Source organism: Balaenoptera physalus, assembly GCF_965194825.1.
Source record: "Balaenoptera physalus genome assembly, chromosome: 1".
In the NCBI taxonomy this organism is placed as follows: domain Eukaryota; kingdom Metazoa; phylum Chordata; class Mammalia; order Artiodactyla; family Balaenopteridae; genus Balaenoptera; species Balaenoptera physalus.
In genome coordinates, this window is record NC_138882.1 from 150,957,506 (window position 1) to 150,981,290 (window position 23,785).

The 23,785-nt window shown below is 47.8% G+C and overlaps 1 protein-coding gene across 1 annotated transcript; it reads left to right on the top strand.

The window, feature by feature from the left end:
• Positions 1–1,035: 1,035 nt before the first annotated feature.
• LDLRAD1 (low density lipoprotein receptor class A domain containing 1) lies at positions 1,036–18,041 on the top strand. The gene is made up of 8 exons (XM_082430816.1): positions 1,036–1,143; positions 1,652–1,703; positions 4,327–4,455; positions 4,764–4,859; positions 6,506–6,643; positions 8,255–8,383; positions 9,594–11,507; positions 14,311–18,041. Exons 1-7 carry the CDS (start codon positions 1,123–1,125, stop codon positions 9,740–9,742), a joined length of 714 nt encoding a protein of 237 aa, XP_082286942.1. The 5' UTR covers positions 1,036–1,122; the 3' UTR covers positions 9,743–11,507; positions 14,311–18,041.
• The last annotated feature ends 5,744 nt before the right edge of the window (positions 18,042–23,785 follow it).

Sequence of the window (23,785 nt, forward strand, 5' to 3'; positions counted from 1 at the left end):
ATGGGCATCAGAGGCAGGCTACATACAGAGGGACCCTCCCTGGAGCCCCCAAGCTCACTTCTGGAGGTAGACACCGCTCCTCCCTTGGTCTAGGGCTTCCAACCAGACCCTTAAGCTCCCAGGACCTTGGTCTCCTCAGCAGAGGGATGAGCTGAATTGGTAGAAGGCATTATTCAGGGAAGCAACCTGCCCCCACCCCTCCCCCATCACAGGCATCATCTCCGGAACATTAAAAGTATATGGCCACTTTTTTAAAGAAAATAATTTAGGGACTTCCCTGGTGGCGCAGTGGTTAAGAATCCGTCTGCCAATGCAGGGGACACGGGTTTGAGCCCTGGTCTGGGAAGATCCCACATGCTGTGGAGCAACTAATCCCGTGGCCACAGCTGCTGAAGCCCACGCACCTAGAGCCCGTGCTCTGCAACAAGAGAAGCCACCACAATGAGAAGCCCGCGCACCACAACCAAGAGTAGCCCCCGCACGCAGCAACAAAGACCCAACGAAGCCATAAATAAATAAATAAATTTATTAAAAAAAAAAAAAAAAAAGAAAATAATTTAAAATTATATTTGCTTTATAATTTTAGTGGGAAATGCATACTCTTTCCACCTAGGTTACATATTTAATTGAACAAACATCAATGAAAAAAATGACCCCTGCTTTTTAGCCACTGGAACATTAATCCTGGGTATTTCTACCTGGATCTTCATGCAGTTGCGGGGCCTGACATCCTCCAGTCTCATAACTGATGTGGAGGAAAAATCACACCCTGAGAAATTCCTGGGTTAACGCCCGCACCAAACCCACACTGTGTGACTTGAGGGCAGTTTCTCCCTCTATGAACCTCAGACTCTCCGCCTGTAACATGGGGATGAGAACTCCAACCTTGGAGTGTGGCTGTCAGACTGCAGAGTGGGGAAGGGCCAGGCAGGAGCAGGGCCCTGCTGCCCTTTCCTCGGCATGGGAGGCAGCCGGGGAGGGGCCTGCCCACAGGGTGGGTGCGGCCAGGCGAGGCCTTCTGTCATCCCTCCCCCAGGCTGCCCCTGGTGACAGGCAGGGAGCCTGCGCTGAGTTCTCTGCACCCACCCAGGGCCCCGGAGACTGGAGCCGGGAGCCGGAGACATGAACAAGATCTTCCCCCAGGTAAGAGCTGCCCTGAGACAGCTCCTGACCAGGGGGAGCCAACCTCAGGCTAAGGGTGGGCAGTAAAGAGGGGAGACGCTGAGGTGACTCGGGTCCTCCACCACCCTGGAGGCTCTCTACCAGGTTGTATGGGGACCCAACAGGTGAACCAGGTACACGGTTCAGGTGATACGTGCTGGGAGGGGACAGAAGGCCAAGGGAGAGAACGATCGACATTATGGGAGGGGGCATCAGGGGGATCCTAGGGGAGCCGCCTGAGCTGGTTTGAAGGATGAATGTTTGCCAAGTGGACAGTGGAGGAAAAGGCATTCCAGGGCACAGTACAGGCATGGGTGTGGGAACGTGAAGTGGACGTGATGAGTTTGGGGCATTCAGCATGCTGGAGTGGGAGGGCCCGTGGTTTCCCCCGAGGCTCTTGGTGACACTTCTGAAAAACTTTTCAGTCTGGCTCCCTGAGGCTGGACCTCGCCTCACCTCAGCCCACCCCTCACTCTGTTCTCTTGGGCAGGGGGATGGCAATGCTGCTGCCGCTGGAAGCCAAGCCCTCCCTGGAAGGGAAGGTAAAGGACGGGGGGCCTGGTGCCAGTCCCTCCCCACGTGGGGCTCCCTTGAAGCTGGGCTGTTGCTACAGAGACACAAAGGGGGATCCCTAAGGCTCCCGCTCTCTCAGACAGAGAGAGCTCTGTCCCGCTCTCTGTCCCCTTGCTGATGTCCCCTTGCTCCCAGCGTCCTGGCCAACCATGATGACAGCCATTTGCTTAATAGGGTGGTTCATTCTCTCCATGCACAAGCACGTGTGGAGCACCTACTGTATGCTGCCCACCTCACAGGCACTGTGCCACATACAGTACCCCCTGGTAACCTATAGAGGAAAGAGCTCTGGAGTCGAGTCCCTGGCTCAGAGGGTGACCTGGGTGATTCTCTTTATCTCTGAGGGATAAAATAGGCAGGATTACGCACTTATTTAGCACCTGCTCTTGGCCACTGGCTCACCATGTGACCAGGACAGTTTGCTTTACCTCTGTGGAATAAAGGAAGGAAAGAACACATTTATTAAGCACCTGTTATGTGTTTCCAATCTTGGCCTTCATTTGATCGTTTAAGGAAACAGCCCCAGAGAGGTAGCTACTACTAATAACTATCAAGGATCAAGGCCCTGTTATGTGCCCGGCATCGCAGGGCCTATTTCAGCCCTCAGGACAGCTCTGAGAGGGGCTCCTATTAGGGGGCAATAACAGCAATAATGAGGCAGCTGAGGTGAAGGGAGGTCAGGTAGCTCAGCCAAGCTGGGATCCCACACGGATGGGAGGAGGGAGGCAGGGTTCAAATCCGAATCAGGGTCCCTCTGGTTGCAGAGCCCCGGTGCCTTTGCTGCTCCACACTGGCGCTTGTTTATTTCAAGCCTGGCTCACGGTGGGCGTGATGTGGGAAAATGGCCTCCTTTTCCCGTCTGTCCCCTGGGGCATCGGCACCTAAGGGCTTTCAGGCTTTGAAGTGCAGCCTTCATCTGGCCGTGGGCCCCGAGGCTCTCCTGTGACCCCACCCACCCGGCCTGTGCTGCACAAATGTTTGAGGAGTGGCTGCTTGGCCAACCATGCTGCTCCTTGCCAGCCTTCCCGCTGTCTCCCTGGTTACCTGAGTTTACAAGGGAGCCACGGACTAAGGCTGCAGGGAATATGGGTTTTAGATTTATGCTGCATCTCCTACAGCATAAATCGGCTATCGTCTCCCTTCCCAATGCACGCCCACCCCGGGCTCCAGACACACGGGGCCACTTGCTGTCCCCCGCATGCCATCCAGGCGCTCTCTGCCTGGAGTGCCCTCTCCTTGCACCTTCCCCTCGCCTGCCTGTGGAAATCCCACCCTCCTTCAAGCACCCATGACACCTTGTTCACGCTTTCTTAACCACATTTGCCACCTGGTTCTGTGAGCAGCGGGTGTATAGGTATAGCCTGAGTACAGAGTAGGCAGCTCTGGAAATGTGAATGGATTACATGGAAATGACCTGAACTGACCTGAATTGGGCCCTTCCCTTGTTTCCTGGATCTCTATATCAGAGTATTCAGAAAGCACCTACTGTGTGCCTGCCTACTATGTCCCCAGGCTGGATCCTGGGGACGTAGATGCATCAGACCCGCTCCTGCCCCCTCTCTGAGATAATTGTGCCCCAGAGGACAGCAGGAGTGCCCACACTCTTCTGTCTACATCTTGTCTTCTAAGTGCAACTACAAGCTTTTGGAGGGCAAGGGGATCAGAGTTGTGACTGATTTTGTGTCCTCTACAGAGCAGGGCATCTAGTAGGATCCCAAGAAGACGTTGTTTCATTATTTCACAAGCAAGCAAATATTAAAGGATCGAAGTTAGTTAAAGGAGGAGGACATCACCTATTTCCACAGTACTTCAGATACAGAATGGCACATAGTAGATGCTCAAAAACATGAATAGTAGCTAAAACCTTTACAGCACTTACTATGTCCCAAGCACTGTTCTGATACAGTACCTAGCTTAATCCTCTCAACAACTCTAAGGTAGGCATTATGACCCCCATTTTCCACTTGAGGAAACAGACACAGAGAAGTAAAGTGGCTTTTCAGTGTGGTCCAACTGGAAAGTGGTGCAGCTGGGATTCCAATTCCTGACGGGCTCCAGAATGAGCAATCAGTTGGTATGTGGAAAGGGCACCCATTTGGGTGGCAAATAGGTGTGGATTCACATCCCAGCTCCACACAAGGTGACCTGAACCTTTTCTTCTCTGAGCCTCAGTCTCCTCATTTATAAAATAAATGTTGTCTTGGAAAATACAAATAATGGCTATGAAGGGCCTGCTTTGGTCTCTGCCCCATGGTAGGGGCTTGATACGCAGGTGTACATCTCTCCCTTCCTCCTGAGGAGACAGCCTCATGGAAGGACAGGAGGGTGAGGGGGGTGGAGCAGAGACCTGGGACCCTCATCCTGACTGCCATTCACCAGCAACTGGACCTGGGCCAGAGACAGGTGTTTTGTGGGGGTGGGCCCACAGGCAGAGCTGAGAACATCATGGTGGGCTTGGGAGCCCTCTCCTCCAGGGAAGCCTGTCCTGCCCCCCAGGACCCCAGTGGGGAGGGACCACTTACAGCGGTCAGGGCAGGAAATCCCTGGGCCCCAGCACTGGCTGCTCCATCACTGGTTTCCCACCCCACACAGCAGACTGCAGCCCTTTCTGCTGCTCGTGCCGAGGGGCCTGCCTCTCAGCCTTCCTGATGTTCCTGCTGGCAACTCTTGCAGCCCTGATTGCCCTGGTCGCCATCCTTGGACCCCCACCTCGCACGCCAGGTCAGGGTGGGCAAGAGAGGGTGGGTCAGACTTGTTGGGAGGGGATGGGGACACAGAGAGATGGGGGAAAACTGACCCTGCCTGGCTTCTCCATGAAATGACTTTTGGACAATTCCTTAGGGTGCATGTGCAGACACACACAGACACTGACATATATACGTCTCTGAGCTTCCATTTGCACACCTATAAGCATGAGCTATTGAGAGGACCCAGCTCTGATGCCACCTCCTCCAGGAAGCCTTCCCTGCCTGCCTGGTTTAGGAGCCTTGTCTCAGCTCCCATAACTCTCACACTTCCTCTTCCCCCAGTCTGGTCACCCTGGGTGGTGCCATCCATCTGCATGTCTGCCTTCACCACAGAGGACAGGGACCTGTCCAGCATATCCCTGAGGCCCGGCTTCAGTGGTGAGCCCCAACACCGACCCTGCCATCATGCAGCTAACAGTTTGGAAAGTGAGGCAGATATTAATCCAATAAGTACAGTAAGGCAGGGTTAATGGGGGCTCTGAGAGTCTGGAGCAGGGCTCTGACCCAGTCCAGGAGTCAGGAAGGGCTCCTTGAGAAGTGAAAGGGGGCTGAGGCATGAAGGGAAAGTGGGATTGGTTAGTGGAAGGGGTGGCAGGAAAACCACAGGGAACACCCTGTGCAGAGTCCCTGGGATGGGAGGAAATGTGAGGAGAAGGTCAGTGGACACGAAGGACAGAGCAGCAGGTGGGGCCGAGGCCCAGGGCCTCTAAGGCTGCACTGGGGAGGGAGGTCACCATCCAGAGAGCCATGGGCGGGGATTAAGCCGGGGGCAGAGTGTCAGCAGACCTACCTTTCTGAGAGATGGCTCTGTCACCTAGCAGGAGGTGCTAAGGGGACAGGTGGAGTAGGGGGTAAAATCCACAGTACCCTACATGCCTGAGCATGGGCACTGGGGATAGATGTGAGCACGCAAGGAGTTGCCTGCGTGTATGTACCTGTGTGTGTGTTTATGTGTGTGTGTACGTGTGTGTGCAGGTGTCTGTGTATACGCACATGTCTGTGTATGCAGGTACATATCTGTGTGTGTGTGCATGTCTGTGTATGTGCGAGTATACTGAAGTATGTGTGTGTGTGACAAAGTAACTGTCTCTGAGGGCCGGCCCCCTCACACTAGCTGAGGCAGTTCCAGGAGATGAGCTGTGGTTCACATGTGCACAAACACACAGGCACAAACCCGCTCCCACCTCCAACCTGCACTCACGCGTGTACACATGCACAGCCTGCGGAGCCGGACCTCCCAGCCCGTCTGTCAGTTTCTCTCCCCTAATTCTTTGGGGGTAGCCCCAGGGTTGGGTGTTCCCCGCAGTGGGATGCAAGGGAAGACTCTCAGAAGGATGGACACTCAGATGGTCCCCACCACTCCCGGACACTGGGGAAGCGACCCGGCCTCAGGAAAGAGCAGAGGCAGCAGCCTGGGGTATCAGCCGTGCGGCCGGGCATGTTGCACCTCTGAGTCTTACTTTCCTCATCTATGAAATGGGGCTAATGATCACACCTCACAGAGGTTTTTGGGGAAACAATAGAATAAAAATGTGAAGGCGCTTTGCAGCCCGTAAAGTTGTCCCAGATGTAAGGGATTGTGGCATAACAGTCCCCAGCCAGCCCCAGGAGGTTGCCTCTGACACCTACACCTGCACCAGGAGCCCCACCATGAAAGCCACTTCACTAACTTGAGCACTGTCCTCAGGAACTTCCCGTGAGACAGTCATTCAATAAACCATGACTTTCTCTGCACTCTCTCTAGGGTTATTCACACAGAGGCTTTTATGTAATCTCCCCAACTGTCCTGTGGGGTGTGTACTATGATCCCTATCTTGCAGAAAGGAACCTGAGGCACAGAGAGGTTGGGTCATCTGCCCATGGTCACACAGCTGGCAAGTGGTTGAGCTGGGGCTTGGAGCTCAGTGTCCTCCCCACTGCCCCAGCCTCTCACCCCAGCTCAGGTGGGGCTCAGCGGGGAGAACTTGGTGATGCCCTTGTAAACACCACCCTTGACCCTTCCGGGGCTCGCCCTGCCCACTCAGGGGCCCAGCCCTGCGTGACACAGATGAACAGGACGGGCTTCCTATGCCATGACCGGAGGAGCTGCATCCCAGCCAGCAGGATCTGTGATGGCGTCCGCACCTGTGCCCACGGCGAGGATGAGGAGGAGGCCTTGTGCCGTGAGTAGCTACTCCAGGGCCCCTTGGGAGTTGCCCCCCAGCTCCAGCTCTCCCTGCAGCCATGCTGAAGCTCAACCACCCCTGAACATACCAGGCACCCTGATGTCCTCAGGCCTTTGCTTATATGCTGCCCTCAGCCAGGAACATCTTCCCCTGCCCTGTCCCACTCACATGCACACACATGTGCCCACACTAGGGGATGCCTCCACTCTGTGCATCTCTGTGCCCAGAGAACCTGTGTACAACCCTCAAGGCAGATTTCAAGTGCTACCTCCTCCAGGAAGCCTTCCCTGACGCCCGAACTAAATTAAGTTCCCTCGTTTGGGCTCTCACAACTGCTGTGCTTCCCTGCACCCCAGCCCTAGTCACACTGGTTGTCACTCTCAATTGGCATGTTTGCCACCCCCATCAGACTGTGAACTCCTCTGGGGCAAACCTAATCTGCTTGATATTGGGGCCCAGTGCCTGGCACAGGGCACTGCACAGAGAGGTATCGGGAATGATTTGCTGAATAAATGATGAAATGAGTGAATTAATGAATGAATGAATGGGAAGGTCTAGTCCCAGACCTTAAAGACCTGACAGTTCTCAAGAGAGAGGAGCGTGGCACTTGCCACAGAGGAGGGAGAGAGCCTGGTGAGCCGGAGTGGTGGGATGGGGTAGCTTATGGGGGGAGGGTCATTGCATCATGGACCCTCAAGACCAGAAGAGATCTTAAAGGTCATCTAGTCCATGTCCCAGCTCATGCCCAAATCCCCTCTGCCTCTCCTTGCACACTTCCAGGATGGGACGCTCACTACAGTTTTAGGCAGCTGCTCCCATCATTGCCTGGTTTTTCCATGGGAACGTCTCCCATGTACTGAGTTTAGAGCTGCCTCCCAGTAGCATCCTTCACTGGTTCCAACTCTGCCCTCATTAACCCCTGCCCCCCAAGAACCACATTTCAATCTGTCTCCCATGATGATGGCACTGCATGGATTTGGAGATTGTTTTCTTGTCCCCTGGCTGGCTCTGGGGAGTCCAAGGAACAAAGGCTTTTCCCCTCCCAAGTCTGGGCTATACCTCCAGTGATGTGGCCTGAGTTTGTGTTAATTTTTGGTATACCTGTCACACTGCTGTCTAACACAGAACTCACTTTCAAGAAAGATGCTCTGACTCTCTTTTACAAAGCATGTGATCCCACATTCCCTGAGTTCTGGGACCCAAGTGCAAAGCTTCATATTTATTCTTGCTATGTTCCAGTCGGAAGAGGCTTCCTGGAGGTGAAGGAACTTGAACCTGGACTTGCAGGTGGAATGGGTTTGGACAGGTGTCAAGAAGGACTTTTCTGGAGGGAGGAATAAAGCAAGCAATGGTGTGGAGTGGGAAGGCGCAAGAGCTGAGTAGGGAGAAGTGGCTCTGGGCATTCTATTGGGTGAACAGGGAAAGAACCCTCCTCTCTCCTTGACTTGACCTCCTCCCCAAGAAACCTCCTTTTGCCCTTCCTGGATAGATGGGCGGTGACCCCGAGTTTGACAGCTGCCAGGGTGGCCAGGACAATCCACCTCCGATAGTCCTGAGGCAGCTGCAGCCAGATGTGGACTTCCTCCTGCCTCATCTCTCCCTCTGCAGGAGACATGCCCCAGAGCCTCCCTGGCTTCCTCGTGGCTCACTGCGGAGACCCCGCTTCCTGGATCTACTCAGACCAAAAGTGCGATGGGATCAACAACTGTGGGGACTGCTCAGATGAACTGAGCCCAGGTGGGGGTCTGGGCACGAGCTTGGCTGGGGCAGGTGGCCAGGCAGTGGCCAGAGGGCAGAAGTTAAACAGAGAGAATCTCCGAAGTCCCCCCTGCATCCCCTTCTTGCATCCTAGGAAGAAGTTTCCCACTCCTCCTGGAATGCCGCAAGTGGTAGGGTGCTCACTACCACTCCAAGGGGCTCCTTCTGGAGAGTTATTCTTCTGTGGTGGGAAACTTGCTTTCAAGGTCGCAGACGAGGAAACTGGGACCCAGAGGGCAGTCGTGCAAGGAGTACGTACGTGGCCCAGCCGGGGTTTGAACCTGGGCTTCCTTCATCTTCTCTGCACCACCCAACAACCCTGCGAGGAAAGGAAGGCAGGAATCGCTGGCCCCAATTTATATGTAGGTAAACTGAGACCAGAGAGGAGAAGTGACTTAATATGATGAGTGATAGGAAGGGGGCTTGGGTGTAAACCCAGGTCTCCTGACTCTGAGACGAGTTCTTTCACTGCTCCAGAGTTTCCTTTCAATTTCTTCCCCAGTGTTCAACCCACAAACATGTTCTGAGCACTGTTGGGGGCTGGCCTGGTGCCAGGTTCTGCTGGGACACAGTCAGGAGTCAAACATATGTCCCACCCCCAGGACTCACATCATGCTGATGCCAAAAGGAAGTGCCGGGGTCCTGGAGAGGTTTTTTGTGGAGGGGGCAGATAGGAGAAGTAATCATCAAGGGAGACTTCTCAGAAGAGGCAGTATTCAAGCAGGCCTTAAAAAATGGACAGGGTTTCAACAGGCAGAGGCTGGGTGTGCAGGGAAGAATGCTGGAGGCCCAGGGTCCAGGGCAAAGGAGGGAGGTCTGCGAGGTGCCCTCAGGGAATCGTAAGCAGGCTGGTGGGACCGAATCAGGGTGAGAGAAGAGGATGGGAGACTATATACGCCCATTAGTAACTGAACACTGACTGTGGACCTGGCACTTTGCCTATCTTCCTTAATAACAGCCTTGAGCACATGAGGAAACTGAGGTTCAGACAGGGTGAGAGACTTGCTTGAGGTCGCACAGCCTATGAGCTGGGGAGTCTAGATTCTCTCTTCTCCAGGGAAATAAGGAATATAGTCAACCAGTGTCAGATGGGGCAGGGCTGTGGAGGCAATGGTAGGTTTCAGAGCTAAAGAGTGCCCTGGTGCACAGGGCATTCCAGGACAGAGCAGCTGCTCTTCTGTCTTCCCAGTGACTACGTGCCCGCCCTGCGGCCCTGGCTGGTGGCGCTGTCCCTCGACTGTCTTCAAATATTGCAGCTGTATCCCCAGGAGCCTCTGCCGTGATCACGTGCAGCACTGCTCCGACTGGTCTGACGAGTACTCGTGTCCTGGACCCTGAATGGGTCACCCAGGCCAGAGTGGGAGGCTGGTTGGAATGGCACTGATAACCCATCACACGTGCTATGAATCCAAGTACACAAGGGCAGGAAGGGGCCTTCGAGATCATGTAGTGGGATCTACACACCGTTGTCTCTGAATAGGAATTGCCTCTCCTGCTTTCAAGTTTTTCAGCCTCTGCTTGAATTCTTCCAGTGACGGGGAGCTCACTACCATGTTAGGCAACTCCTAACAAAGACGAAGGGAATCTGCTTCCATGATTGGAGGCCTGCCTCTGGGGCCGCACAGAGGAAATCTGCTCCTCCACTCCAAGACAGGCTTGCAGATACTGACCTTGTCACCCCTTGGAGAAAAGATAAGTCTTGGGCTTAAACACCAAGCTGAGAAATTTAGCCCTTATGAATGGCACATATATGAAATATATGCCACTTCCTGCCCTTTTGGTACCTAAGGCAGATATTGCTGGGCTTGGATGCAGCCTCAGTGTTTTCTCAGCTCAGTAAGCCTAGCAGGTCCCACTGATGGATCACATGAGATACACGTGAGATGGGGTACTTGTCATCCTGCCCCTAGGAAGCCACCCCAGGAAGCTCTGAGCTGTAGGAAGAACAGCTTGAGGAGCCCCCCTGCCACCACCCCTTCCATCCCTTCTCTTCCCAACCACTCCCACCCTCACCCCGTGACCAGCTGCCCAACAAAACAGCCCAGGTTCCTTCAAGTAGGGATTGTATTTGGGTTCCGGAGCCTGAGTGAAAGAGTTGTTTCTCGGCGTACATTTCCAGTTTCACAGCACCCAGGCAGGCAAGGATGGATATCCCCATTAAACAGATGAGGAAACTATGGCCCAGAGGGAGAAATAACCAGGATCATACAGCAAGGCAAGGGCTGGAACTGGGACTCAAATACCATCCATGGTGTCCCAACCCCAAAGTCTTTCCATCTACCAGTGTGACTCTATCTTGGCCAGGGTGGAGGCAGAGTCTCTGTAGCGTATTTAAAAAGGTGGCTTGAGGGTCAGAAAGTGCCCCACCCTTATTCTGAAAGATGGACTTGGAATCTGGCCAATAAGGGGACTTCTGTTGAGGGAGCCGGACATATCCCCACTGGAAATTAATAAAATCAGTTCTGTGTATCAGTCTCACGTGAGTTTTGAAATAAATATGGGCACCAAGAGAGACGGGTGAGCTCTAGTTCATTCACTGCCACGTTAATTCATTCACTCACACACTAAACAGACGCTGTGCGCCTGCTCTGTGCCAAGCCGGGCGCCAGGCACCCAGGAGTGAGCAGGCCTGGGTCCAACGCTGGAGGAGCACAGGATCCCACGGAGGAGGCACCTTACACTGGGAGGAGGGGTGGGACAGCAGAAAATGCTGGGCTGAGAGCACCAAGGAGGGGCCTTCGGGAGCCAGGACACAATCATGTTTTGGGCTCTGATGACCTGAAGATCAGTTCCCGGAACGGGATGCCTCAGGGATCCTGCCTGAGGGAGCCTCAGCCCTGGGCTCTGGCATCTTTGGCTGAGTTTCTCTCCAAGTGCGGCACAAGTGAGGTACTACGGGCACACTCAGGGCATCCTTGTTCTGAAGACTGATCCAGAGCAGCCACTCCTTCCCAGAGGAGGGGCATTTGGGCTGGCTCTGGAGGGCAGGAGAATTTCCAGTAGTACAGGTGGAGGAGAAGGCATTTCCGGCTGAGGGGCCTCATGAAGAAAGGTGTGGGAATGCCCAGCAGGCCACGTGGCCAAAGCAATAGGACAATAGGAGGTGAGGAGGTGGGCAAGGACATGATCCTGGAGGGCATAGTGTGTCACACTTCAACCTAAGGGCAGTGGGTGTCATCAGGGCATGGTAAGCAAGGAAGTCACCTGGAGCTACAGTGACCTTTAATTACAACAGTAACAGTAACAGTCCAAGAAGAACATGCCAGGGCATGACCAAGTGGGCAGAGAAGAGAGGATGATCAAGGGCTATTTACTGGTGGAACACGTGTTGTGGGGGGAGGGAAGTAGTGAGAATGAGGACAACAGGGACCCCGAAGCCTGAGAGAGGACAAGAGAGTTGAGCTGACTCACCCCTGAGGAACAAGAAAAGTTTCAGAAACTCATTCCAGCGTTCAAATACCAACATGTTCCTGACATCCTGAGCATCGGTTGTTGAAAACAAGGTCACTGGGGAGAGGCCAAGGAAGAAGGAGCCTATGTTTGCTCATGCTGAAACTGCACAACTCACATTGGTATTTGAACCCACTGTCTTTTCATTGAGATCGCATACCTGGTCTCAGGACTTAACGAACCTCAGGTTCTTTATGTCTCTTCGCAGAAAGAATTCAATGAGAGACAAAGTGATAGGTAACAAGTGGATTTATTTAGAGAGATACATATTCCATAGACAGAATGTGGCCCGTCTCAAAAGTTGAGAATGGCCCTGGGAGAAGCACTCCACAGACAGAGCGTGGGCCATCTCAGAAGGCAAGAGGCCCCAAAATATGGGGTGGTTAGTTTTTATGGGCTGGGTAATTTCATAGGCTAACGAATGAGAGGATTATTCCAACTATTTTGGGAAATGGGCAGAAATTTCCAGGAATTGGGCCACCACCCACTTTTTGACATTTTATGGTTAGCCTTGGAACTGTCATGGCGCCTGTGGGTGTGTCATTTAGCATTTGCTAATATATTACAATGAGTGTATAATGAGACTTAAGGTCCACTGGAAGTTGAATCTTCCACCATCTTGGACCTAACAGTTCTAACCAGTGTTTGTTGTATCCTCAAGGGCTATGTCATTCTATTATAGGTTGTGCCCTGCCCACTTCCCTGCTGTTTCAATATCAGTCAGCCTCGGTGGTTCAGGTGCAGGTGAGGCCCAGTTCCTGCCAGGGGCTGGTGGTGCCGCGGTTGGTCCCCGCAAGAGAGAGACAGGGAGACCTCAGTGGTCATCCATTCCTGGGCTTCTTCACTGGGCTGTGGCTTTCTCAGAAAAATGCCCAGAGGCACTGGCACCACAGGTTGCACATAATTCTGCCCTCCCCTCCCAACCAAGCCCATCTATGGGCCTGTTGCAGGAAGGGGACCCCTTCCAGGGCCTGAGAGTGGGCCTCTTGTCTAACACTTGGAAATGAATTGTCTGAGGAGACATGTGTACTTGAAATAGGAGGGAAGGGGTTAGGGCACAACATTTGAAAGAATGACATAGCCCAAGGACATGACATAAACTGATTAGAACCAAATGGGTCCAAGATGGAGGACCAGTCAACTTCCACTAGACCTTGAGCCTCAGTATACACTCACTGTAACACATCAGCAAGCTAAATGACACACCCACAGGCACCATGACAGTTCCAAGGCCGACCATAAGGATCAAAAAGTGGGTGGTAGCCCAATTCCTGGAAATCTCTGCCCCTTCCCGAAATAGCTGGAATACTCCTCCCACTCATTAGCCTATGAAATTGCCCAGCCCTATAAAAACTGACAACCCCATACCCTGGTGCCTTTCTCACCTTCTGAGATGGCCAACACTCTGTCTGTGTTTCTCTCTAAATAAATCCACTTCTTACCCGTCACTTTGTCTCTCACTGAATTCTTTCTGCAGTGAGACATCAAGAACCTGAGCTTCATTAAGTCCTGAGACCAGGTGTGTGATCTCAGTTGGAATACTATGGGTTTTGGCCGGGTTTGAGTTCCGGCACATGGGTTCACGTCCCGGTCTGAGGTGCACGGTTTCATACCAACAAAGCAAAAGACTTTATTGGGAAGGGGTGCCTGGGCAGAGAGCAGGAGAGTAAGGGAACCCAGGAGAACAGCTCTGCCACGTGGCTCACAGTCTCGGGTTTTATGGTAATGGGGTTAATTTCCAGGTTGTCTCTGGCCAATCATCTTGCGTGGCCCATATTTGGTCTGACTCAGGGTCCTTCCTGGTGGGACCTCTTGTTGTGAGACAACCCATGAATAGTTATCACCGTGTCTGGCCAAGGCGGGCGGTTTTGGTCAACAGTTCCCTAACAGGCCCATGGGGTTAAGATGCTTCATTTTACAGGACGGAGAAACCAAAGCTGAGACCAACTTTCCCGAGACAATTCAGCATGTCAGTAGCAGGGGAAGACCAAAAGCCAGCTTTCTAGGTGCACACAGTTGGCACTTGCTGAGCACTTACTATGAGCCAGGCACTATGCTAAGTAGGAGCTTTACCTCTCATCCTCCAACAAGGCTCTGAGGGTGGTACTGTGTTTATATGAGGCTTAGAGGGGCCAGGCAGCTTGTTGAAGTGTGTATGACTGGTAGGGGCAGAGCCAGGGAAACTGAGAAGAACCCTGCAGGGCCTCCCGGGAAGGCGAGGGGGGAGCCTTTCCGTGCCCCACCCCCTCATTTCTTGCTTAGTCTCCTAGGCCTTCCCTGAGTTCCAAAGAATGGACTCAAGCAGTTACTAACTAGGGATGTGCAGGAATATAGAAACAAAGGAAAAGCAGTTAAACAAGAAAAGTAATGATAATAGTTTAGTGAAAACAGAGTCCTAGTTCCTCCTCAAGGAATATACGTAACAATCTGATGCATATCTTTAAGTTGTTCTACAGGAACTGAGAGCCCTGCACTCAGGTGGAGGATGGCAACTACCTGCTGAGCACAAGCACGAGACCCCAGACCATTCAGAACCAGAAAGTTGATGATTAAGATTCCTAAAACACCACACTGTTACTTCACAACATATCAGTGAGAAGAAAGTCATGAGTCCTGCAGTCTTCACCCCCAAATGTTGCATTTAAAAATGCTCCCCTGAAAGCCACTGGGGAGTTTGGGTCTTTGGAGCATGAGCTACCTGTTCTCCTTGCTTGGCTCTGAAATAAACCTTTCTCTGCTCCAAACTCTGTTTCCGTTTGTCTGGCCTCACTGTGCCTCAGGCACATGGACTTGGGTTTGACAACACCAGGAGTCTGGGCACTTAGCCACGGCAGTTGGCTATTTCGTGCTATGTCTCAGGAGGTCTGGGAAGCTTCCAGTGGCAGTGATGCCTGAGCAGGGTGATGAAGGAGCCAGGGACAGGGCAGACCAGGCTGAAGAGCCACAGGGGCCAGTGCAAGAGGGGCACCTAAGGGCACGTGAAGTTGTCCCCCATGGCTGGAGGATGAGGAAGAGTCTTGGATTCTGGGTGCTGGCAGAGGTATTCAGCAGGAGAAACACATTTGATTCTTCCTTCTGAGGAGAGGCTGCAAAGAAGGCTCTCCTCTGTACAGCAGGAATAAGGATGTCATGATCAGACTACTTTGCAGGCATTAGGGGGAAAAGTGATATCCAAAAGGTGAATGCTGCTGCGAAACAGTAAAGCTTCAAGCAGAAGAAAGGAGAGGGCCTTTAATGAATATGCCGACAGAAGAAAAATGCACAACTAAAAGTTGCAAGTTAAGTTTTATCCAGGGACCTTACTGAGGACTATAGCCCAGGAGACAGCCTCTCAGACAGCTCTAGGAACTGCTCTGAAGAGGTAAGGGAGGAACCAGGGTATATAGGAGGTTTTTGCTGAAAAAACAAAAACATGTTGTCTAACACCAAAAGATTACTGCTAATCACAAAGAGCAGACATCACAAATGAAAGATTTTGGCACTTTTCTATGTATGGAAAAATGAAAGGATCTGGGTTCATTGAAATTATTCTTTACATATGCATCTTAATTATTTAGGCCTGTATTCAAAGCCCAGAATGCTTCCTGTTTTTCTCCATCCTGAATTCCCCTCAGGGTACACCATCGGTGGGAGGTTGCAGTGCCTAATGGCTTGATCTTCATAGAATTGGGATGGTGGGCAACATTCTTTGTTTACTGGACTGGCGGGCAACAGTCCCTGTCCACAAATATTACCAGGCAATATTTAGTGAGCATTTGGTACATGTCTTAGCTCTTGTATCCCATTTTCTCTTATCCTCACAACCATTCCAGGAACCTGGTTTGGTTATTTGTACCTCACAGGGGCTAAGAGAGATGAAGTTGCTTGGCTAAGATCACACAGTTTTTAAAGGGTGGAGTCAGGATCAAAGCTTGATAGGCTCAAACCCAGAGTCCACCATCCCCACTCCTTGATGGCTCACTCTTTCTTAGCCAGGACTCCCTAGAAGAGAAAGCTGGAGTCCAGGCCAGGGGGAGGCAGCCTGTAAACAGGAGGTGGCTGGTGCTGGCGGAAGAACGGTGTTTGTTCTTTTCTGCTTTATTGGTTCTTCCTTTCACAAAGAAGCAGGTGCTGTAGCAACCTCCCAAACAGCATTCCATAAGCTAGGTCCAGGAAGACACAGAGCCTGGGGCGGCCAGCCAGGCCGCTCCCTTGGTTCACATCAGCAGAGCAGGGGATTTAATGCCACAGCCTGCAGAGAGAACTTAGGCGTGGAGCGTCAACATTTGCCATCTCCCAGCCTCCCTGGCCCTGGCTCCAAGATCAGTACCTTAAGTACAACAGGTTCTTTGCTGTGCAAACACGCAGGTACAGATGAATGGAATTTAAAGTGACTCAGGCTTCACCGCAGGGTTTGGACTGGAAATCTGGTCTGGTTTAACCTTCTGCCATCACTGTTTCCCAGGACTCTCCATTCATCCTTAGACTAACAAAACCACAGACATCAGAGCTGGCGAGGAGCTCAGAGCCCAGCCAGACTTTTGATAGGAGGACATTGCTTCTCAGAGAGGCAGAGAGGGAAGGTTCCAGCCCAAACTGGCACTGCCTGGTAGCTGTCACTGGGATTCTGAGGGCCACCCAGCAACTTCAGGCCAGGTAGAAGCAATTTCTTTGATTCCATTTTTTTAAAAAAACATTTATTGAGTTGTAATTTACATTAGTGAAATACACAGATCTTAAGTGTATATAGTTCAGTGAGTTTTTGGTCTTTTTTAAAAATTTTACTTATTTATTTTTGGCTGCGTTGGGTCTTCGTTGCTGCTCATGGGCTTTCCCTAGTTGTGTCGACGGGCTTCTCATTATGGTGGCTTCTCTTGTGGAGCACGGGCTCTAGGCGCACAGGCCTTAGTAGTTGTGGTGCGTGGGCTCAGTAGCTGTGGCTTGCGGGCCCTAGAGCACAGGCTCAGTAGTTGTAGTGCCCGGGCTTAGTTGCTCTGCAGCATGTGGGATCCTCCCAGACCAGGGCTCGAACCCGTGTCCCCTGCATTGGCAGGCGGATTCCTAACCGCTGCGCCACCAGGGAAGCCCAGTGAGTTTTTTTAAAACAGCTTCATTGAAGTATAACTGACAAACAATAAGCTACACATATTTAAAATGTACACTTTCATAAGTTTTGACACATGTATTGATATATACCCATGAAACTATCACATAGTTTCATGTCCATAGTGAACGTGTGCATCACGCTCAAGAGTTCTTGTGCACCTTGGTAATCCTTCACTCTCACCCCACCCTGATCCTCACTCCCATACTTAGACAACCACTGATTTTCTGTCAGTATAGATTAGTTTGCACTTTTCTAGAATGTTATATAAGTGAAATCATACAGCATATACTCTTTTTTTTTTGGTCTCTCTGACTTCTTTCATTCAGAATAACTATTATGAGATTTATCCAAGGACTTCCTTGGCAGTCCAGTGGTTAAGACTCTGAGCTTCCACTGCAGGGGGCATGGGTTCGATCCCTGGTCGGGGAACTAAGATCCCACATGTTGAGAGGTGCAGGCAAAAAAAAAAAAAACATATAAAGATTTATCCATGTCGTAGCATGCCCATAGTCATTCCTTTTCATTGCTGAGTAGTATTCCATCATGTGCGTGTACCATACATAATTTGTGAATTCCAGGCTGAAGAAATGCATTCTCCACTTATCCATTCATTTGTTAATAGATTTTAGGTTATTCCCAGTTTGGGCTATTACAAATGAAGCTGCTCTGAACATTTATACACAAGTCTTTACATGGTCATGTTAGGGGAACCACTGACTGAATTCGCCCACCCTGGCCAGGCGCCACAGCAACCATTTGAGTTATCTTGCGACAGGAGGTCCTGGTAAGGAATGCGGAACTAACAAGCCACCACCAATCGGAAGAATCCGGGAAAGGTCAAAAGGAGAAAGGAGAAGCCAGTCCATATGTCCTACCAACCTCTCAGATCCTCCTCGCTGGAATCCATCTTTGCTGAGCGATGCGTGCGCCACCAGGAAGGTCCCTGAGTCAGAATGATTGGCCAGAGGCAACCCGGAAACTAATCCCATCACTATAAAACCCGAGACTGTGAGCCACATGGCAAAGCAGTCCTCTTGGTTTCCCTAACCCTCCTGCTCTCCACCTGGGTGCCCCTTCCCAATAAAGTCTCTTGCTTTGTCAGCATGTGTGTCTCCTCGGACAATTCATTTCTGAGTATTCGAGTCCACTCTCCTGCAACAGACATATGCTTTCATTTATCTTGGAAAGTAAATGGCTGGATATGGTAGGTGTATGTTTAACTTTTTATGAAACAACTTGTTTTCTAAAGTGGTTGTATCACTTTACATTCCCATCATTGGAGTAGGAGAGTTGAGTTGCTCTATATCCTTGCCACCACTTGGTATAATCAGTATTTTTAATTTTAGCTATTCTAATAGGTGTGTGGTAGCATCTAATTGTGATTTTACTTTGCATTTCCCCAATGACTAATGATGTTGGGCATCTTTTCATGTGCTTATCTTCCTTGGTGAAAGGTTTGTTTAAATATTTTAAAATTTTATTATATTGCTTGTTTTTTCGTTGTTGGGTTTTGAGAGCTCTTTGTATACTCTGAATACACACACCCTTTATCAGATTATGATTTGCAAATACTTCTTCCAGTCTATGGCTTGTCTTTTCATTCTTTTGACAGTGTCTTTCAAAAAGCAAAAGTTTTTTATTTTGACGAAGTCCCATTTATCAAATTTTTTCTTTTATGGATCATGCTTTTGGTGTTGTATTTAAGAAATAATTGCCTAACCCAAGGTCACAAAGATTTTATCTTATATGTTCGTCTAGAAGGTTTATAGTTTTGGGTTTTTTTTTTTTCCTTTCCAAGAAAAATTCCATTTTATCATGGAATGTTAAAAATGCTTTTTTTTTTTTTTTTGGCTGTATTGGGTCTTCGTTTCCGTGCGATGGCTTTCTCTAGTTGTGGCAAGCGGGGGCCACTCTTCATCGCGGTGCGCGGGCCTCTCATTATCGCGGCCTCTCTTGTTGCGGCGCACAGGCTCCAGACGCGCAGGCTCAGTAATTGTGGCTCACGGGCCTAGTTGCTCCGCGGCATGTGGGATCTTCCCAGACCAGGGCTTGAACCCGTGTCCCCTGCATTGGCAGGCAGATTCTCAACCACTGCACCACCAGGGAAGCCCTCCATTCTTTTGCTTAGATAAATTCCAATAGTGTTTATGCTGATTTCTCCACAGGGAGAAAAAAGAGACCATTTCTCTGAAAAGTCACTGGCAAAAATATATTCAAGTTCAATTTGGTTTCATCCTGAAGGTTTGAAGTCAAACAATTCTTTGTAAGGATTTATAAATAAGACATTCATTAATTAAACTTCAAAATATTACTTTGAAGTGAATGCTACTGAATTCATTTAACCAGTGGTGAAATTCTGGCAAAGAAATAGAGTAATTAGACTTGTTCAGTAAAGCATTTTTAAAGCCTAGAAAAAGAATCCAGAAGTTTCCAATGCCTCATGCTCCATGTTGAATTACTCTGTTTTGGAATCAGGTACTCGGTGTGTAGTTGCAGTAAGGGTATTCTGCTGTGACCTAGATAGAACTCTAAGTATAACCTAAACAAACTGCTTAAAGTATCAGTATTTCCTATTTGGAATGGCTATCCAATACATATCACATCTGGAAGAAGAGGCTTCTGGGAAGTCCATGAGTGCTTTCAGAGTCTTTTCACAGAGTTGAACATCTGTCCTGACCTCTCTCCAGTTATGAGGCAACCTTGGTGTTTTAGGTTTTATAAGTAGGTCTGTGATCAACTTTGAGTTCATTTTTTATATGGTGCAAGTAATGAATCAAAATTCTTTTTGTTTTTGTTTTCGCACATGGAATCCAATTGTTCCAGCACCATTTGTTGAAAAGACGATCCTTTATTGAATTGTTCTTGCATCTATGTTAAAAAAAACGGTAATTCATATATTTGTGGTCCATTTGTTCCATTGACTTATTTGTCAGTCTTGATGCCGGTATCACATTGTCTTGATTCCTGTTGCTTTACAATAACCCTTGAAATCAGGTAGTGTTAGTCCTCCTACCATTTCCCTCCCCCTACAAAGCTGATTTGGCTATTCTAGCTCCTTTGCATTTCCATATGAATTTTAGAATCAGTTTGCCAATTCCTACAGAAAAGTTCTGCTGGAATGTTGATTGAGATTGCATTGAAACTACAGATCAAGTTTGGGGAGAACTGACATCTTAATATTGTTGAGTCTTCTCACCTGTGATTACATCTCTCCCTTTATTAGTTCACCTTTAATTTTTCTCAGCAATGTTTTATAGTTTCCAGTGTACAGGTTTGTACATCCTTTGTCTGATTTATTCTTATTTCATATTTTTTGACAGCAAGTCATATTTTAAAATTTTAACTTCCCATATTTCATTGCTAGTATATAAAAATACAGCGAAATTTTGTACATTCTAGTAGATTTTCTTTTTTGTAGATTTCATCAGATTTTCTATATATATAACCATATCATCTGTGAGTGAAGACAGTTTTCTTTCTTCTTTCCAATCTGGATGCTTTGCATTCAGTCTTTCACCATTAAGGATAAGTTAGCTGTAGGTTTTCATAGATGGCCTTTATCAAGTTGAGAAATTTTCCTTCTTTTCCTACTTTGCTGAAAGTTTCTATCAGGATTGATGTCAGATTTTGTCAAATGCTCTTTCTGTGTCAGTTGAGATGATCTATGTTTTAGTCGTTTGTTAATGTGGTGAATTACATAAATTGATTTTTAAATGTTAAATTAATCCAGCTTTTGTGGGATAAACCTCACTTGGTTGCAATGTATTAAGCTTTTTATATATATTGTTGGATTCAATTTGCTAAAATTTTATTAAGAATTTTTGCAGGGTGGGAAGGGATAAATTAGAAGTTTGAGATTAACATATACATACTACTTATACATAAAGTAGATAATCAACAAGGATCTACTGTACAGCAGAGGGAACTATACTCAATATTTTATAATAACCTCTAAGGGAAAAGAATCTGAAAAAAATTCAGTTATATACATATATAACTATATATATGTGTGTGTGTATATGTGTATATATATATAGAGAGAGAGAGATATATATAACTGAATCACTGTGCTATATACCTGAAACAAACACAACATTGTAAATCAACTATACTTCAATAAAAAATAAATAAAATTGTTTAAAAAAAGAATTTTTGCATCTGTGTTCATGAGGGATATTGGCCTGCATTTTTCTTTTCTTGTAATGTCTTTGTCAGAGTAACACTAGCCTCACAGAATAGGTAGGGAGTGTTCCCTCCTCTCCAGTGTTCTGGAATAGTTTGTGTAGCATTGGTATTATTTCTTTCTTAAATGTTTGGTAAAATTCATTAGTGGAGCCATATGGGCTTGGAATTTTCTTTGAGGGGAGGTTTTGAACTACAAATTCAACTTCTTTAATAGATACAGGAATATTCAGATTATCTATTTCTTTTTGAGTGAACTTTGGTAATGTCTTTCAAGGAATTTATCTATTTCTTCAAAGTTGTTGAATTTATTGGCATAAAGTTGGTTGTAATACTCCCTTATTATCCTTTTAATAGCTGTAGAATCTGTAGTAATACTGCCTCTCTCATTCTTGATACTGTAATTTGTGTCTCCACCCTTTTTTTCCTGATCGGTTTGGCTAGAGGTTTATCACTTTTACTGATGTCTTCTCTCTCTCTTTTTTTGCTGGTCTTGGTAGAAATATACCATTCTGTGTGCACTTGAGAAGAATGTGTATTCTGCTGCTGTGGGATTCTATAAATCAGGTTGGTGGTATCACCTACAAATTGGCACTTGCCATCTACCTCTACAAGGATCAAATTATGAGCCGCTGAAGCTGCTGACCTTCAACACCCCCTGAAAGGAGTTCAGGGTGGAGATCAGGAATGAGGCACTCTGTGCTCTGGGAAAAACCGGCAGAACAGGTCTTCAGATAGTTATTTTTAGGAGAGGATTTTATGAGCCCAATTCTTGCATCTCCTCATATCTAGAAAAGCACTAAAATCCTTCATGGTGACATCTGCTCCTTGTGACTAGCAGTTACCTGTACGAGACTAGCAGAAACCTTCTGCAAAAAAATATGTGCTTGGGCTTCCCTGGTGGTGCAGTGGTTGAGAATCTGCCTGCTAATGCAGGGGACACGGGTTCGAGCCCTGGTCTGGGAGGATCCCACATGCCGCGGAGTAGCTGGGCCCGTGGGCCACGACTGCTGAGCCTGTGCGTCTGGAGCCTGTGCTCCGCAACAAGAGGCCACGATAGTGAGAGGCCCGCGCACCGCGAAGAAGAGTGGCCCCTGCTTGCCACAACTGGAGAAGGCCCTCGCACAGAAACGAAGACCCAACACAACCAAAAAATAAATTAATTAATTAAAAAAAAAAAAAAGAATAGCTCTTAAAAAAAAAAAATGTGCTTGATTGCATCCCCTTCTCCAAAATCACACATATACTGAGCTTCCCCCCCTACCTCTTTGAAGCAGTTTCTCAGAGCTATCTGGAACGCTGTCTCCTAGGCTGCAGTCCTCATTTTGCCCCAAATATCAATAAAACTTAACTCACAACTCTCAAGTTGTGCTTCTTTTTTCAGTCGACAGTGGATAGCGTTGTTCAAGTCTACTATAAACGATGATTTTCTGTCTACTTGTTCTATCATTTTTTGAGAGAGGGGTAATGAAATAGCCAACCAGAATTGTGGATTTGTCTATTTTCCTTGCAGGTTTATTAGCTTTTGCTTCATGCATTTTGAAGTTCTGTTATTAGGTGCATAAACATGTAGGATTGTTATATCCTCTTGAAGAATTGACCTATTTATCACTATGAATTGATCTTCTTTATCTCTGGTATATTCTTTGCTCTGAAATCTATTTGTCTAATATTAATTTAGCCACACCAGTTTTGTTTTTAATTAATGTCAGTATGGTACATTTTCCCATTCTTTTACTTTTAGCCTATTTGTGTATTTATATTTAAATTAAATATAATTTAAATATATTTAAATTGAATATAATTTAAATATATTTAAATTAAATATTAATGTGTTTCATTTAGTCAGCATATAGTTGAGTCTTGCTTTTTTATTCAATCTCACAGTCTCCTCTGCCTTTTAATTGGGATATTTAGACCATTTACATTACATTTATTGTGACTATTGATATGGTTGAAATTATATTGCTATTTGTTTTCTATTTGCCCCATTTGTTTTTTCTCCCCTTTTTCCTTTTTTTCTGATTTCTTTTGGATTAAATACTTTTTATGATTCCATTTTATCTACTTTGTTGGTTTATAAACAAAAACTCTGTTTTGTTATGTTAGTGGTTCCTTTAGAGTATGTAGTATACATTTTAAATTTAGCACAGTCTACCTTTAAGTGATTTTACACCAATTCACTTTTAAGAACCTAATAGTATCAACAGTATAATTCCATTCTCCCTACCTGAACTCTGTGTGCAATTATTGTCATACATTTTATAATACATTGCTGTTATTCTCATTTAAATAGCCAATTGCCTTTAAAGAGATTTAAATAGTAAGAAAGAGCCATTATGTATTTAGCATGTAGTTATTTCCATGTGCTCCTTATTTGTGTGTGTGTGTAGATTCATATTTCCACCTCATATTATTTTCCTTCTGCTTGAAGGACTTCAACATTTCATGTACTTTAGGTCTGCTGGTGATAAATTCTTTCAGTACTTTAAAAAGGTCGTTCCACTGTTTGCATTGTTTCCCATGAGAAACCTATGGTCATCTTTATTTTTGTTCTTCTGTATATGAGGCACTTTTTTTCCTCTGACTGCTTCAAGATTTTATCATTACTTTTGAACAATTTGATTATGATATGGTGCTTGGTGTGGTTTTCTTCACGTTTC

Excerpts from the sequence above, each read along its gene's own strand:
- LDLRAD1 (XM_082430816.1), top strand. The coding sequence starts at position 1,123 with ATGAACAAGATCTTCCCCCAG. Across the intron at positions 4,860-6,505 it reads CCTGAGGCCCGGCTTCAGTG|GGGCCCAGCCCTGCGTGACA; the intron begins GTGAGCCCCAAC and ends CTGCCCACTCAG. Across the intron at positions 6,644-8,254 it reads TGAGGAGGAGGCCTTGTGCC|GAGACATGCCCCAGAGCCTC; the intron begins GTGAGTAGCTAC and ends CTCCCTCTGCAG.